This window comes from Eulemur rufifrons, chromosome 20, assembly GCF_041146395.1.
Source record: "Eulemur rufifrons isolate Redbay chromosome 20, OSU_ERuf_1, whole genome shotgun sequence".
NCBI classification, from domain to species: Eukaryota; Metazoa; Chordata; class Mammalia; order Primates; family Lemuridae; genus Eulemur; species Eulemur rufifrons.
Window position 1 is genome coordinate 40,077,487 of NC_091002.1, and position 17,328 is coordinate 40,094,814.

At 49.6% G+C, this 17,328-nt stretch overlaps 1 protein-coding gene across 4 annotated transcripts in view; it reads left to right on the plus strand.

Annotated features, from left to right (window-relative positions):
* EYA2 (EYA transcriptional coactivator and phosphatase 2) overlaps nucleotides 1-16,581 on the plus strand; it is a 139,049-nt gene extending 122,468 nt beyond the window's left edge. For 3 of the 4 annotated variants that reach the window (XM_069496209.1, XM_069496213.1, XM_069496210.1), the window contains 6 exons: nucleotides 139-197; nucleotides 5,415-5,575; nucleotides 9,935-10,049; nucleotides 10,628-10,749; nucleotides 12,745-12,845; nucleotides 16,443-16,581. In XM_069496209.1, coding sequence (XP_069352310.1) covers nucleotides 139-197; nucleotides 5,415-5,575; nucleotides 9,935-10,049; nucleotides 10,628-10,749; nucleotides 12,745-12,845; nucleotides 16,443-16,523 — 639 coding nt within the window. In that variant the 3' untranslated portion in view covers nucleotides 16,524-16,581. The remainder of the gene's footprint in view (nucleotides 1-138; nucleotides 198-5,414; nucleotides 5,576-9,934; nucleotides 10,050-10,627; nucleotides 10,750-12,744; nucleotides 12,846-16,442) is intronic. The other variant, XM_069496212.1, reaches the window with a different exon arrangement.
* The last annotated feature ends 747 nt before the right edge of the window (nucleotides 16,582-17,328 follow it).

Here is a 17,328-nt window from a genome sequence, read left to right on the forward strand (position 1 = left end):
CCCAGACCGGAACCCCAGACTGCTGACTCGCAGTCCAGTGCTCACTGCGGCCCCCAGTCTGTGAAGCCAGCTCTTAACGGCTACATCAGATTAACCAGGCACATCTCTCTCTCTCTCTTCTCGTCAATTTCTCCATAGGATTGTGACCAGATCCACGTTGATGACGTCTCGTCAGATGACAACGGCCAAGATTTAAGGTGGGAATTTGGGGAGTCAAAAATGTCCCTTTTCTACTCCGGTGAGTTTATATTGAGGAAAAAAAGAGAAAAAAATGCCCCTCGATTGATTGGTTGTCAAGCTTGCCTTCTGCTAGGAAGTGGGCAGGAGGGGAAGGGACAGGACGTTATAGGGACGTCCCTGCTTATAGGGACAGGACGTTCCCGCCTCCAGCCAGAACTGGGACTTGTGCTTCTCTGGACTCAAAAATCACAGCCTGACTCCCAGCCTCTTCGGTCCCACCTCAGATCACTGAACTCTCCGTAAGTTTCTCTCTCTCTCTTTCTCCCACTGACCAAAGTAATACATGCATATCATAAAAAATTCAAACACTAATCCTGACCTCACCTTCCAGATTGACCACCATTAAGACTTTGGTATACATTCTTCAAACATTTGACTGTAATCATTAGCATACATACATTTTAATATAACAATTGATATAGTTGATACTCAAAAAAGCTTTTCTTGAATGAGTAGGTGGTGTGTCTGGTTTCTAGGGGAAAACACTTCTAGGACATGGTTTCCAGAAATCGGGTAACCAACCGCTTAAAATGAAACAGCTTTCAGAGGAATGTGGCTGGAATGTTCCAAACCTACCCCTGGGGAAACTTTATAAAAATGGAACCATAGTTAATCTGTGCTTATCCAAAATTATCACAATTCAATGCCTCTAGGCGCATCAAAAATATTATTAGACCAAATAATGTTCTGGTTATGGGATCAGTCATTGTAACTTCACTTAGTATGTGTTTCCAAGGTGTGTCTCCGACTTACTACAAAAACAGAAATCGAAGTCTCTGCTACCGAGCCCTGCAAGACTTTTCCAAGCCCAGCACAATCAGAAGTGAGAGCGGGCAGATGCCGGCCTCGTTTTAATTAGCCATTCAGAAAATCCCTTCTGCAATCAGGACTGGCAAGGAACAAGGCTCCAGCCCCGCCAGGACTTCTCAATTTATGGAGTAAATAAACCCCAGATCAAGGTTAATTGTGTCCTTTCCATGAAGTCATCGTTGGGAACCACTCTTCCTTTCAGGCCAATGAGCAACCACGGGTCCATTTTGATAAAGTTTCCCCTGTAGCTCGCTGGCTTGGAATTTGGAGCAATGTTCCTCTGAACCCTGCCTCGTGCTGAGCTGTTTGGTACCTCACTTGGAGAAGTCACAGTCCAAGGGTGTTTTTTCCCCTAGAAACCAAATTCCCCACTTATTCGTTCAAGAAATATTTATTGAGCCCCTACTGTATGCCAGGCAGCAAGCATCAGATGCCCCTAGTTTTGTTTTTGTGGGTTTTTTCCCAGTTAGTGGTAAGAACCCACCTTCAAAGAGTCCTTATTTTGTGCTGCGCTCTGCTCCGAGTGCCTTACCTGGGTCAACTCGTGACATCTTCACAGTCACCTTTGAGACAGATGTTCTCCCCATCGTCTCCATTTTACAGTTGGGGAATGCGAGGCACAGAGAGATTAGCAGCCTGCCCAAAGTCACACAGCTGGTAAGTGGGGAAGGCAGGATTCAAATCCAGGCAGCCTGGCCCCAGGGCCCAAGCTCTGAACAGCTCCTCTGTTCACCCCGGATACCCCGCCGTGCCCTCCACGAGGGGCCTCCAGCCAGACATCTCTCCACGGTATTCTCCGAGTTTATAGTCAGTTTTGCAGTTTCGCCTTTTCAAGGATAAAACTAGCACGATGGGAACTTCTACACCGGACAGGAAGGACCACATGGCAGTTACAAGTGTGGGTTCTGGAGCCCAGGAGCTTTGCTGGGATAGAGTCACAGCTCCGTCCTCATCAGGTTAAGAACTTGCTGGAAGAGCACCCAGCACAGAATGCGTCCTTGAGAAGCGGCTGTCTGCGCCTGTGGTTAGACCTCGTCTGCTGCCTTCTACCCGCTGGATAGATTTCATTTGTCTGTAGTCCCTGTCACAGCCGAAGGAAGAAGGGTCAACCAGTATGCGTAATAAACCTGGAGGCACTTTTCATGGGGAAAAGGAAGTTTTCGTGCAAACAACGTATTCAAACAGTCATATTGTATTCTCTAAGGGTCTTTTAAATTTTTGAGTAATTCAGTATAAAGAGCAGAGAAGAAAACTCCTAATGTGATCACCCACATTCCACCCTCTCAAACTCACCACCATCCGGCCTTATGACTGACTTGCTTCCGATTTACGTACACGCACACTCACACAATGTCTACGAAAAGTGACACAGGTGACTGTAATGTCTCTCGCATACTCCTCAAATTCCTCCCGTGCCCCACGCCCCACACCACACAAATCTGCACCAACTTCATTGACCCTAGAAGACAACTCCGCGAGCTGGGTGAGTCAAGAAGAAGTAGAAAGTGTCTCTGGCTCCATCCAAGGAAGCCTCGACTGTTTTGAGTGTATCTTCAGCCGCGGCGACACCTGACACTGGGGAAACATCGATAGCATCAAATGAGATGGAGTGACCCATCCAAAGATGTTCTGGAACGTTATATTTTTAACCGACTTGGCATTCTTCCAAAACCTAGATTGTGTCTTATTCTGGGGAGCATCCTCCTCCAGTCACTCTTCTACTTTTCTTTGTGTGGATGAACCAAAGCCCGGCACTGCCTGTAGGGGCACGGCCACCCTAAGGGGTCAAAGTCGAGCAAGGTCAAGAGAGGTCAGACGGCTTCTGGTGTTCCTGACTCCTGGCACATTGCAAATGAAGAAATGACAAAATCGAGTTAGAAAAAAAACAGTTTCCCATTTTTTATCTTTAACAAACTAGCACTTTTAACATCTCCCACATAAATAACAACTGTAGAATTTTTCACTGATGTGAAACATCAGCATATCTACAGAAAACTAATGTCGCCATAGTGTGCTTGTAAAGAACATAATTTTATAATGGTTGAGGTTTTACTGAAAGCTCTGTGTCACTTGTAATCTATGGACTATATTTTTGTTTTAAGGAATGTCCCGCCATAGTTGGCAATGATCTGCAATATCATTGTGCTAATCTAAAATAATCATAGGGTAATAGGTATACATACACATATAGATTATGCACATATAGTCACAAATAGATACATATACACAAACATAGCCACATATATACACTCATATATATTCACATAGGCATGTATACACACACATATGTAAACTCATATTTTTATGTATACACATATATACAGTATATACACATGTATACAGATATGCACATATATACATATACACACACTAATATATGTGTACACATACATACACATTTATACAAATGTACATGCATATACACACACTCCCTGAACTCCAGGCTCTGTGGTCCAGTAATGGGAAAGAATTTAAAGGCACCTAAAAAGCAACTTCTGCCAACCATGTAGATGTTTCCCTATGACCGTCCACGCAACCTGCTCTGGATGGAACACCAGGGACTGCATTTGAGGACTTTGGGATCAAGTCAGCTGGGCCAGTGACCTCCTGCCATGTTGCCCCAGAAAGCCCCCAAGGTGAAATTTGCTATTGAGTTTGAGGCATCCCCCAAAGCTTCTCCGTGGATCCTGCAGGGGTGGGCGGCGTTGTCACCACCAAAGCCCCTTCCCTGGAAGAGCTTTACATCCAGGTTTCGAGGCCCGTGCTCTGCTCAGAGTAAGGCTGGGCCTCGGCTGCGGAGGTGGCTGAGGGGTAGCATGTCCCATTTCACTGTATCCTGTTGCTCACACGTCTCACACTTCACAGGGGAGGGACCCACCACTTCGCCCTCGGTAAATCCCCTCACCTCGCCCATAGCAGGGGCGTTACACTGAGGTCCTTACAATACAATTTCCAACTGTTACTTCATTCCTACCACTTCTCATTGTTCAAACAAATAGAGTTTCTGTCATCTTCTACTCTTAAACTCGTTATAGAACGTGCAGAAACAATGAAATAGTGCAGAGAAAAAAATCAGCCAAACTCACACCCTGGGACAGCCATGGCGCCATATTGACACGCTGCCACAGGTCTCTGGAGAGACTTTCATGTTTGTCCCAGAAGTTTGGGTCATACGTGCTGTACCCACACACCTTGCTGCACCCTGGTGACATTATATCATAACTGTTACTCCTGTGATTTCGCAAACCTAGACCAAAGCTTCTGTAGAAGGAAAGGAAGTGGTATTCTCTGGAAATTTGGGGGCTCTTGTTTCATTCTCACACTCCACCTGCTGGAGGTTGCCCTCCCCTGGTTCCCAGATGCCATTTTTGTGGTTGACTTTGTGTCACTTTTAAAATGTCGCAGTCCACTGTAGAACTCTTTAGCCTAACATGCTTCTTCCCGGGCCAGGGTTTATATCTGCAAAACACCCATTAGACAACTGACTCTGTTTAATTTAACAAATCAAAAAATTAAAAGAGAGAATTTCTGTGGAAAGATGAGGCGTTGTTCACAGAATGGGAGGGAGAGTGAGCAGCCAGGCCTCGGGAGGGACACGAACCAGGCTAGGTTTGGGGATCAAAGTAGCGGGAATTGGCTAGGTGCAGTGGCTCAAGCCTGTAATCCTGGCACTTTGGAAAGCTGAGGCGGGAGGATACCTTGAGGCCAGGAGTTCAAGACCAGCCTGAGAAACATAGTGAGACCCTATCTCTACAAAAAAATCTTAAAAGTTAGCCAGGTGGGGTGGTGCGCTTGTCGTCCCAGCTACTCGGGAGACTGAGGCAGGAGGATCACTTGAGCCCAGGAGTTTAAGGTTATGGTGAGCTATGATGACACCACTGCACTCTAGCCTGGGTGACAGAGAGAGATCTGTCTCACAAAAAAAAAAAAAGTAGCAGGAATTAACTGACATTTTCTTGACTCTTTGGCCAGGATGAACGAACTCCAGCCGTTTTTGTGGAATTCCCTTTGAGCTTCAGGTTCTAAAGGGTGGGGAAGAGAGGCTTTCCCTAGCGTGGCCACCGCATGCAGGGACAGCCATCGTTCCCCAACGGAAACTAGAGGTGCTATTTGCTATCAAAAGACAGGAAAACGGATGCTAACTAGGCAAGAGCAAAAGGTGCTGCCCGTCTTTGGGAAGCTAATAAGAGCTGTGGTCCTCTCCCTGCCCGCGTGCACATATGCAGCACCTCGTGCATGCTCGGGCGGCTCATGGATGCCCCAAGGCCTCCCCCCCCCCCCCCGGGCCCCATGGGACTGTGTTGTCCCAGTGAAGAGCCCTTGCCTCCCGCATTAACACTGTCCCCTCCCGCCCCTCTCCCCAGCACGTATAACTTCTCCGCGGACGGCTTCCACAGTTCGGCCCCGGGGGCCAACCTGTGCCTGGGCTCGGGCGTGCACGGCGGCGTGGACTGGATGAGGAAGCTGGCCTTCCGCTACCGGCGCGTGAAGGAGATGTACAACACCTACAAGAACAACGTGGGCGGTGAGCACCGGTGTCCTTGGCCCGGGAAGGGACGCTCCTCGGGGCAGCTGCTGTCCCGCGTGTGTCCCTGCCGTGCCAGGCACTAGTCTGAGAGGCTTCTAAGTGCAGTACCAGCTCACATAATGCAATCCGCACGACAGCCTCCAGAATAGGACACTAGTATTTTGTCACCTTCACTTTGGGGGCAATGAAGCTGAGAAACAGATGATGCACTGTGTCCGCGATTGCACGAGCCACATGTGGCAGGGGTGGGCACGGGGCTGCATTCTCTTACCCACAACTACAGGCTCGCAAAGCGTGGTCCCCAAACCAGCAGCACACCTGGGCATGTGGTGGAAATGCAGATTCCCTGGCCCCACCTCAGACCTGCCACATCTGGAGCTCTGGGGTGGGCCCGGACCTGCTACCGCTGGGAGACCAGAGCCTTCGGGCTGCACGGCTCAGATCGGGACCGGCTGCAGGGGCGCCACCCTGGTGTGGTGAGAAACACAGGCTCTCGGGCCCCACCCAGGCAACAGACGCAGAATCTGCATTTTTAACCAGAACCCCAGGTGGCTGTGGAGGCATTGAATTGGAGGAAGCCCTTGAAGTCACTGGTTCTCAAACTGGGCTCATATTGGAGCCACCCGAGGAGATTCTGTTTCTGATTTTCTTGGTCTGGCTGCAGACCGGCCATCGGGGATCCGGGTGGTCCCAATGTGCAGCCAAGGGGAGAACCACCGGCCTCGGGCAGGAGAGCGTTAGCTGGTCGCAATGAACAGGAAGTCGTACGGGGCTGGAGGCAGGGCCTGCCCAGCGATGGCCAGGCCGTGGGTCACTATTTCTGGAATTTTCTAGACCAGTTCTTCACCAGGGGTGACAGTGCCCCCCACCGAGGGGCATTTGGGAGTCTTCCTCGTTGTCATGGTGCCTGGAACCAGCCACTAGCCCGTAAGGGAAGGGTTTGAGCAGGCAGCTAAGAGTGTCTGCGATACACACATCGGCCCCAAAATCTCCCAGGACTCCCTCCCTCCGTTCCAGGAAGAGGAGAGTCCCAGCTCTCAAACAGGACAGAACCTGCTTCCAGTCCCAGCTCTGCCACTTCCTAGCCGTGGAGCTTTAGGTGACGTATATATGTCACCACACTGGGCTTTAGTTTCCAGGTCTATGAAATGGGAATAAAAATAATTCTGCTTCCCTGGGTTGCTGAGAGGTTTATTAATGCATACAAAAGGCACGACTCCATGCCTGGTATACAGCAGGTACTCGATAAATGGTGGCATTGATCACTAGTTCCTTTCAGTTCTGCTTGTGAGTCTGGGTTCTTCTGTGTCTTCTGCCTTCCCTGGCCAGACCATCAGTTCTTGGGGACAGATGTCCTGTCTTGTCCAAGGCAGTCGTCCTAATGCAGCTCACGTGCTGAGTACAGTCCTGGCAATAGCTCGTGTTTATCGAGTGCTTACTCCACGCCAGCTGTGCCAGGCTTTTACTCTTCACAACATCCCTGCAGGGTAAACGCTTTTATCATCCATGTTGTATGAAAGCAGAAACTGAGATCAGAGAGGTTAAGTAACCTGCTGAGCGTCACACAGCCCAGGCAGAAGAGCCACAGTAGAGTCCCAAGCCAAAGGACTCCATCGCCTCTGGCCATCAGGGCCACACTCAGTGGCCTCTCAGTGCAAGTTTGTTGAGTGAGGAGTGAAGCAGCAACCTCTGGCCAGGGTCGGTCCTGCCTGTGTACTCACCCCTACGTGGAGGGAGGAGGGGAGCAGGTGTGCTTGGTTAGGCGAGACAGGCACAGAGTTAGCCAACAGAGACCATCTGCTCCGCATCCAGGTTAAGGCCCGGAAAATGCCCAGGGCTTTGTCGGGCCACTTTGCTCGCCCATAAGCTGAGGGGAAATTACCTATGATGTCAACAGGCGAGAAGCCCACAGCTGGCAGGACGCCAGCCCCCTCCCCACACCAGCTGTTTCTGTACCACAGACCTGGCCAGGTGCGTGGCCACAGCCTCCAGCCTGGGGTCACCACAGACTCCCCCAATTCTGAGTGTTTTAGGTGTGCTTGGAAGAAAGACACCTGCAAAATGCAGGATGAGGTGGGAAAATACCTCGTAAGTCAACATCTGGGAGGCGGTGGTTGGATTCAGAGGCGTCTGCCTGATTTTAATCCTCCCTCAACCACTGAGTGGGTATTTGCCTTCCCTGTGCCTCCGTTTCCTCATGTGTTAAATGGGGCTAATGATGCTGCCCGACTCATAGGTTTCGTGCCGGGATAGTGTGAACTCACACGGGGAAGGTGCTTAGAACAGTGCCTGACACACACAAGCACGTCCTAAACGTGACTGCTGTTGTCTGGGGGAGGCAGGAAGGGGACCACGCCTGGAGGAGGAAGCTGAGGGGAGGAGCCAGCAGGCAGCGGGAAGCACACTTCCTGGCGTGCGGCAAGGTAGGAGTGTTGACCAGATACAAGACAGCATGCACGGGGAAGCCCTTTGCAAACTGTGAAGTGCGGTGCTCCTGCCAGTTTGTATTGTTTTTGAGGGCCCCAGCCAAGGGGCTGTAGGGAAGGTGCAGAAAGAAAGGAAAACCAGCGGCCACCTGCTCCCAAAAAGTTTATAGGCTAATTAGGCTGGGTGTGGTGGCTCACGCCTATAATCCTAGCATTTTGGGAGGCCGAGGCAGGGGGATCACTTGAGCCCAGGAGTTCAAGGCTGCAGTGAGCTATGATTGCACTACTGCACTCCAGTCTGTGCAACATAGTGAGACCTTGTCTCAAAACAAAAGTTTATAGACTGATTAGAAGATGAGACACGTAGTACTAAGGAGATCGATTTGTAAATTCATGTGTCCACGGTCAAAGGTCTAGTCCATGGATACAGCAGAGAACAAAGGAGTCAAGGTCCCTGGCCTCAAGGAATTTGTATTCAATGAGCAGAGGAGACAGACCATAAACAAGAGAGCAAGTGACTTCAAATTCTGAATTCAGTCATTTCGGAGAATGATAAGGCCTGTGGGGGAAATATAAGAGGAATGTAGTGGGGAGAGCTGGGTGGGTGGTGCGTGCTCAGGGGCCACTCTGAACGTGGACACAGAGGACATCGCCCAGGAAGGGCTATTTGAACTAACTATTCTAAATGATGGCAACCGGATGCCCAGAGTCAGGAGATGACCAATACAGGCAGAGAAAGAGTGAATTAGGTTTATATTCAATTGCATAAGTAAATGAACAAATGACAACAACCAAAAAGACACAAAAAAATAACAATGGCTTACACCAGATAGAAAGTTATTTCTTTTTCATATACAAGAGCTGTAGGCATTCCAGAGCTAGCAAAGTACTCCGCAGTGCTAGGAGCCCAGGCTCCTGTCTTGTTGCTCTACCACTCTCTGCTATGGCTTCTACTTCATGATCCAAAATGGCTGCCGAGGCTCCAGCCATCATACTGCAGCCAGTAGAAAGGAAGAAGGAAGCAAATAAGCATAGGCCTGCCCTCTTTCAGGACAGTTCCTGGAAGTCACACACAACACTGCTACTTCTCATCAGCCAGAAATGTAGTCACATGACCACACCTTGCTGTGATGGAGGCGGAGAAGTGTAGCCTTTTAGCCCGGCGGCCATGCACTCACCTAAAAATCAGGGTCCTTGTTACTAATGGGAAGATCTTTTTATATTTTCATCTTTATTAATTACTACGGAGAAGAATGGATAACGGGAGGCAACTAGCAGGGTCTACCACAAACAGCAAGTGACAGAGACCAATGGAATTTGATGCTTTTCAGAAAGATACAGGAGGCCGGAGTGGCTGGAGTGAGGGGGCACATGGTCAGGGATGGGAAGAGAGAGCTGGGAGCGTCCAGATGGCACAGGGCCTTGCAGGCCATGGGAGGAGCTTGGACAGCTGGGGTCTTCTATGGGGGAAAGATGACGTCTAAATGGCACAGGCACAGGGCAGCACTTCGTCCCAGTGAATTCATTCTTCCCTCAGCAGATACCAGTTCAGCACTAGGCACGTGGTACTGCCACAGAGGCTGGTGCCATGGTGGTGAGCGAGGCCAGCCTGGCCCCTGCCCTCAAAAGGTGAACGGCCTAATAATGGCTAACATAGACGTCAAAGTTGTTATCACACAGATATGTGTAAAAGTATAGCTGGGTGGGTGGGTAGATGGAGGGTGGATGGATGGGTCATGGGATCAATCAGTAGATGGATTGGTCAGTCAATCAGTTGATCTCAGGATAAGATTAAGAGAAGCCACTGGACTGACTTTGGGTGTCATCTGATTTGAACCCTCAGAGTGTAGTAGCTAGACGCCCCTTCCCTAACTCTGTTCCCCAGGTATTTCTAATATCATGACTACATCTTTATTTCCTTCATCTACAGGCTTGATAGGAGCTCCCAAAAGAGAGACCTGGCTACAGCTCAGAGCTGAGCTGGAGGCTCTGACCGACCTCTGGTTGACGCACTCCCTGAAGGCACTAAACCTCATCAACTCCCGGCAAGTGGCAGCTCCCCGTTTTCCTTTGTAACTTTGTCCCGGTAGGCGGTGATGGCTCCCCCATTTCCATACTTGGGGGAATTAGACTCCCCAAATTCTCATTTGCACAGTTTCCAGACATTTGCTAAAGCTTAGGTGTCCGAGGCTCAGCGGACCCCTTGTAGCGTAGCTGAGCAAACAGGGCAGAGACTTACCAGGGGCCAGCAGGTTTCCAGGTTTCTGGATTCTGCCAAAAGTTCAGAACTGGCATGTGCACTCCAGTTTGCCTCAGACTCCACCTCTCCCTTTTGCCCTACACTTGTTCCCTATCACTCACTGACCTCACCTCTAGGCCCCATTTCCCTTTTATATAGGAAAAGTATTCCACCCACACTACCTTTCAAGGTGGCAGGCAGCTTCAGGATTAAGAAAGAGGAACAGCTGGAGAACCCTCAGGCCCTGCTCTCACCCGAAGACGACCCGCCAGAGCCTCCAAACCCTACCAGGATTTCCGCCGACTCCAGGCTCATGCTGCAGGGGGAGGAGGCCTGGCCTGGTGATACCTTTGAGTTCTGATCCACAGTCTCTTTTGTCCTCAGGCCCAACTGTGTCAATGTGCTGGTCACCACCACTCAACTAATTCCCGCCCTGGCCAAAGTCCTGCTGTATGGACTGGGTTCTGTGTTTCCTATTGAGAACATCTACAGTGCAACCAAGACAGGTAGGGACAAGCCAGACCTGGGGGCAGGGAGGTAGCTTTCCGTCCTGGAAATGGGAGGTGGAAAGGAAATGGCACTGGGGAAGCTTGCGGAACTTGTCCACGGGCATGACTCAGATCCCCAAAACAACCCCCGCAACCCGCCTGCCTTAACCTCTGCTCCTAAAGAAATTGATCAGGACCACGGTTTTCCAAAGTGTCTGTAAGTTAAGATACGGGCAAAGCTGCTGTAACAAATACACCCCAAATCCAAGGGCTTACGTCAGACTCAAAGTTTATATCTCCCTCACAGGACAGAAGAGGTCAGTAATCCAGGCTGGTGGGGTGACCCTGTCCTCAAAGTCATCCAGGAACCCAGGACCCCCATTTTATTTTTCCACCATCTCTCATGGTTTTATTCTTGTGTGGTGTGAAATCAGCGTCTTGCCACATCATTATTCCAGCCTATGGGAAAGGGGAAAAGAGGAAGGAGTAATGCATGTCTGATATTTTAAGGTCAAGTTCAGAAGGGGTGCACATTATGTCTACTCATCTCCTATTGGCCCAGCTTAGTCACATGGTCACCACTAGCTGCAAGGGAAGCTGGGAAATGTAGTCCATAGCTGAGTGGCTGAGAGCCCAGCTAAAACTCATGGAATTCTATTATTAATGAAGAAAAGAAGAACAGTTCACACCGCAGTATGATATATAAGGTGATTTTTATTTAGGTGGTACCTCAAATAACCTTGGTCATCAGATAACCTTGAATCAAACCTTAAACCACATAGAACATTACTGTCTTTCTTAATTCTCTTTCAAGGAGAGAATCTCAGTTTAGTACTAGCCTATCTTTAACTCGTAATACCTGCTAATCTCCCTTGTTAGCAAAGAAAACACATCTAGGCTCAGGGCTTTCATCAGGTAAGAGAATTTAATAACTAGGAATTAACAGCATTGTTTATTGTTGGCTACTTTCTTTTTATGGCAAGAAATATTGGTTTTCTTTGGGGGCCTGTTTTTTTTAATTCTTGTATCATGTAAGAATGTATAATAATAAAAAATAAATCTAGTTAGTTAATTAGAAATGTTTTAATTAATTTTTAATTAGAAATTTTTACCCTTGTTTTTTTCTGGAGCAAAAAAATCAACTTAAAGTACTTTGGAAGCATTTTCTTATGGCAACTTTTGGCTTTGCTGAAGTTCTAGGTCTGAACATCCTATAAAAGTGCCTTTAGATTTTAAAATCATAGTAATTCAGGCCTAAATGGCTATTAGAGATTTTTCAACAAACCCTGTGAGTCTTTCGTTTTCTTTGTGTATACCTCTCGCCAGCTGCCTTTGCAGGCTTATGTAGAACCCCTTTTTAATTTTTGTTGTTGTTGTTTTGTTTTTGAGATAGAGTCTAGCTCTGTTGCCCAGGCTAAAGTGCCATGGCATCAGCCTAGGTCACAGCAACCTCAAACTCCTGGGCTCAAGCGATCCTCCTGCCTCAGCCTCCCAAGTAGCTGGGACTACAGGCATGCATCACCACACCCAGCAAACTTTTTCTATTTTTAGTAGAGACGGGGTCTCGCCCTTGCTCAGGCTGGTCTCGAACTCCTGAGCTCAAGCGATCCTCCCACCTCCCAGAGTGCTAGGATTACAGGCGTGAGCCACTGTGCCTGGCCAATATTTTTATTTTTAATTGGGGTAAAATAATATAACATTTTAACCAGCGGTGTTAAGTACATCGCCACTGTCACGCCGACATCAGGCAGCCACACAGACACCGGAGCCTGCTATAAAGCCCTGCGCAGCCTCTTCCTGCTGTGTCCCCCTGGGCAAGCTACTTAACCTCTCTGTTTCCAAGTTTTCACCCTCCTTCACACGGGGATGGTCATAGCCGGGCTCACCTCGGACGTGTGCTCCAGGACGCACTGATCCTCACACCTGGCCCTGGGGGGACGCTGCACGCAGCAAGCTGGCTTTCCTGCGTCCTCACTGAGCTTCTCCTCGTGTTTCCTTCGGCCACGTGCGCAGGGAAGGAGAGCTGCTTCGAGAGGATAATGCAGAGGTTCGGCAGGAAAGCCGTCTACGTCGTGATCGGCGACGGTGTCGAAGAGGAGCAAGGAGCGAAAAAGGTACTTCTTCCTTCCGTCCCTGGAGCTGCTTTTTCGGGCTCTTTCCAGCCTGCCCCGTGGTCTCCGAGGGCTCCTGTGGGGGCTTCCTCCACCTCCCTCATGGCTGCGTCCTCCTGCCCAGGCTCTTTCTCCCCGTCCACCCCCATTTGCAAATCGCAGAAGTAATTTCCTTTTGCAAATCCCCTCTGTGCCTTTGGCCGCCGCCCCTGGTCACCCCCGATTGTTTCTGGGACAACTGCTGGGGAGCCCAGAGACGCCCGTCAGGGCAGGCTGGTGGGGCTGGTGCACGTGTGCGCGTTTTATTTAATACTCGCTGATCATTTGTTCCAGGAACCCTTCCCAGTTAATAAAGACAGCATTAAGCTAATGAAAAAGAAAATCCCACATTTGTGATCTCGGGCCCAGGAGGAGAGGGCAGGGGGTTCTGGTGGCCACATCTCTGTTCTTAGAAAAGAAACAGCTGCCAAAGTCCTGAGTCTGGACCTGTCAACAGTGCCCCAGAGAGCCTGCCACCCCCCACCAGGGGGCCTGGGAAATGGATTGTTAATGTCACGGAGCTTAATTTGGGGGACCTGGTTTCCCCCTTCTCTCCCTGGCAACAAATCCCAAGGAAATGCAAAAATGTTTAGGGTCTCAGAGGACAAAACCCAGAAGAAGAGGGAAGGCCCTGGGGTCCCGAGAGTGAAGGTGAAGGTCAGGAGAGGGGAGCTCAGAAGGCTTTGCACGTGCTGTTCCCTCCACCTGGAAGGTTCCTCCCCTTTCCCAGAGATGTAGCCTTATCATCAGCCACCATGTGCCCAGCTAAAAAATTCGGGCTTCTTCTCAAAGAGAAGAGGAAACAGGATGTTGGGGGACAGCTGGCAGTCTCTGTCACATCTGCTGTGTGGCAGAGCTGTAACTGGCACCTCAAAGTGCCAAGCTAGCCCTATGCCCTTAACCACAACTATTTACATCATTTTATTCAATCCCCAAAAAACCCCTGCAGAGTGGGTATCATTCCACTCCATTTTATAGAGGATGGATTGGAGACTCAGAGAGGTTAACTAATTTGCCTAAGGTCACACAGCCGGCACATGCAAACCTACCTGTGTCTTGCTCCAAATGAGTTTCAATCCCCATCGGTTCACACCCCTAAGCTAGTCAGACAAGAGTCCACCAAAGACCAGGCACCCCGAACACACACCAAGCTCCCCTAAAAATTCCCCTGCCGGTGTCTGAGGCCGCAGCCCTAGCCCATTAGTGAGAAGCGCTGTCAGCCAGCAACTCTCCCCGCCTGACGAATGGGAGGCATCAGCCTGGCTGCCGCCACCTAAGCAGTGTGACAAGTGGCCACGGACCAGGGGCTTTGACTGCTTCTGCTGACAGTGTTGCTAATATCTCCATTTTAGTGGGTCATTTGTCTCCACCTCTCCACCAGTGACAAATCCACTGGCGCTCTGGAGCCATCAAGCCTGGGAGGCAGGTGGCTGAGACATTTCTCTTCCAACTTTGCTCTCTCAGAAAAATGAATTATACTCTTTAAAGGGGACAGGATTGACCGGGTGGCAACCAGAATCCATCTTTGCGGGGAAAGGAAGGCCTGGCCGGGATGGAGGCCAGGTGGGGCAGCTGGGAGAACTAGAAGGCATTAAAGAGACGGCACCTGTTACCCGTGATGGATAGCTTCCTGCTCCCCTCGAGCTGGGAATTGTTTAGAGGCTACAGAACAAAAGGGAAAAGCACGCATTCATAGGGGACTTTGCTTGAGAAATTTACCTTTTCTCTTTTCCTCCCTCTCTTCCTCTTTGATTCCTTCCACAAATATTTCTTTTCTTTTTTTTTCTTTTTTTTTTTTTTGAGACAAAGTCTCACTCTGGTGCCCGGGCTAGAGTGCCGTGGCATCAGCCTAGCTCACAGCAACCTCAAACTCCTGGGCTCAAGCAATTCTACTGCCTCAGCCTCCTGAGTAGCTGGGACTACAGGCACATGCCACCATGCCCGGCTAATTTTTCCCATATATCTGTAGTTGTCCAGCTAATTTCTTTCTACTTTTAGTAGAGACGAGGTCTCACGCTTGCTCAGGGTGGTCTCGAACTGCAGAGCTGAAAGGATCCACCCGCCTCGGCCCCCCAGAATGCTAGGATTACAGGCGTGAGCCACCGTGCCCAGCCCACAAATATTTCTTGAGCACCTACTATGTGCCAAGAGCCATGCAATGCAGCAGTGAACATTATATTCCAAGCTCAAAGCCTCCGCAGGGCCTTTGCACTTGCTGTGTCTTCTACCTTCCCCGGCATCTTACCAGGGCCTGCTTAAATGACACTCCCCTAGAGAGACCTTTCCTGACCTACTTTCAGAAAGTAGACACACACAGACACACACACACACACACACACACACACACACGCACTGCTGCTTTCTACCCTACCCCATGTTCTACTTCCTTCATAGCATTTACAAGGAGATGAGCTTTTCTTGTTTATTTCTTATCTGGGGTTTATCTGTGCCTCCAATGATCTGTGCTGGCTCCCATGACATTTTACTTACGCCTCCCTTCATGATTTTTTTAATTCTTCATGTTGTAGTCTTATGTATTATTTTTTAACCTACTGAAAACCCCCCAAATTCATTCCTCCATGTACATGCACGTATTTGCCCTGCATCCTTCCTGACTTCGTCCTATTTATCTAGGGAGGTCCTTGTGTACATAGACTTGATCATAATAGCTAATATGCATGGAGCACCTCGTACGTGCCAGGCATCGTGAACAGCCCCAACTGTATACAGCAAGTATTATCTCCATGTCACAGACAAGCAGCAAAGTAAATTGCCTAAGGTCACCCGGCTGGTGATGGTGAGTGTCCACAGCAGGGCTTTCGCCAGGGCACCCTGTAGAAACAGCTCACGTCAGCGATTAGTGATTCTCCCTCGTTAGTGATTTCTTGCTGCAATCAACATACCACGTCTTACACCAGTCACGACTTTGGTTGTAACCACACACTGCCTGTACTATTTCACATTTTCCTTTCAATCAACTAATGCTCACTTAAAACTGAAAATGTGACATCATGACAATGACAGAGAGCAAGCAGCCCTCACTGTAAAGAAAAGGAAAAGCTAAAAACAAAAGCTGTAAAGAAAACAAACTCGTGTCATCCTGATGCAGCTACGTACCGTGGCTTGCCCAAGACCCTCTGCGACCAGCTCTGTTTGTTCAAAACGGAGATCGGGAGCTGCTGGGAGGGGTTCTAGCACCCAGCTGAGACTTGCTTCTCGCAGAGGCAGGATTGAGAAGAAATTTTTAAGAAGGAATCGCTGTGTGATGTGCCACATCAGTGCACTGTCTACGGCACACCAGGACCGACAGAGGGGAGGGGCTCAGACAGGGACCCCCTGAGCAGCGCAGGGCGAGCCCAGCAGGGCAGACTCTGGGTGATTAGAAGTGGTCTGGCCGTCCTGGTGGCCAGAGGGGGGTCTGCCAACAATATCGCGTGCCTCGCGGTTTGGGAAGTACCCACACGCTAGACTGAGTTGGGTTGACTTCTCACATGGGCCTGGAAGCACAGGCGGGTCCGGGGGACACGGGGCAGGGCGGTGACCTGGCGTTCTGTGTTCCAGCACAACATGCCTTTCTGGCGGATATCCTGCCACGCCGACCTGGAGGCACTGAGGCACGCCCTGGAGCTGGAGTATTTATAGCAGGAGCGGCATCTCCACCTGCCATCACGCCCACCCGGGCCCTCTCGCCTTCCCCACGTCCGCAAAGACCCAGACGCTGGACACCAGGCAGGGTCCCACAGCCGGGAGGATGTGTCCAATGACTGTCTCAAAAGCTGTCCATTCGGTCCCAGCGGGGGTCCTGAGAAGGGAAGTACCCAACATTGGCTTTGGAACGTTTCACTTTGGGGCAAAGGGCTTGCTCAGAGTCCAGACTTTTCTACCAGACTCACAGAACAAAAGCAAGGAAGTGCTGATTTGGGGGGGTGGGGGCTGCTGATGAGGAGGGGATGGGCTAATTTTTTTTTTTCTTTTTAATTTATGAACTAATCTCAATACTCTGGTATTATGCTCTTGTACCTGTGTTGTTGGTTTCCTTAGTCGTTGGTTTGGTTTGGTTTTTTAAACTGGCATGTGGGGTGGGTCACAATCTAATCAAGCACTCTCTTCTCCAGGTTGTGCTTTGGGGGTACGATCACTCTTTGGACACTAACGAGGGTGGCAGTTCGGGCTGTTGGGAAGACTATTGCTTATCTTTGTTTTCAAAGACCCTACTCGACGTCATGCGGACAGTGCGCGTGCCTTACGCTGCCATCTTGTTTCCTAGGAAGAGGGGACGCTGGGAAGGAAGCAGTCATTTGTGATGGATTAAAGGCATTAAATAAAACCACGTTTACATTTTGAAGTGGGGTAGGGTGTAGTTACTTCATTACCACTCTCGAGGCTTCCAAATCTGTTGGTCTTCAGGACTTTTTCAGTCGCAAAAGAATAAAATCCAGCTCAAATT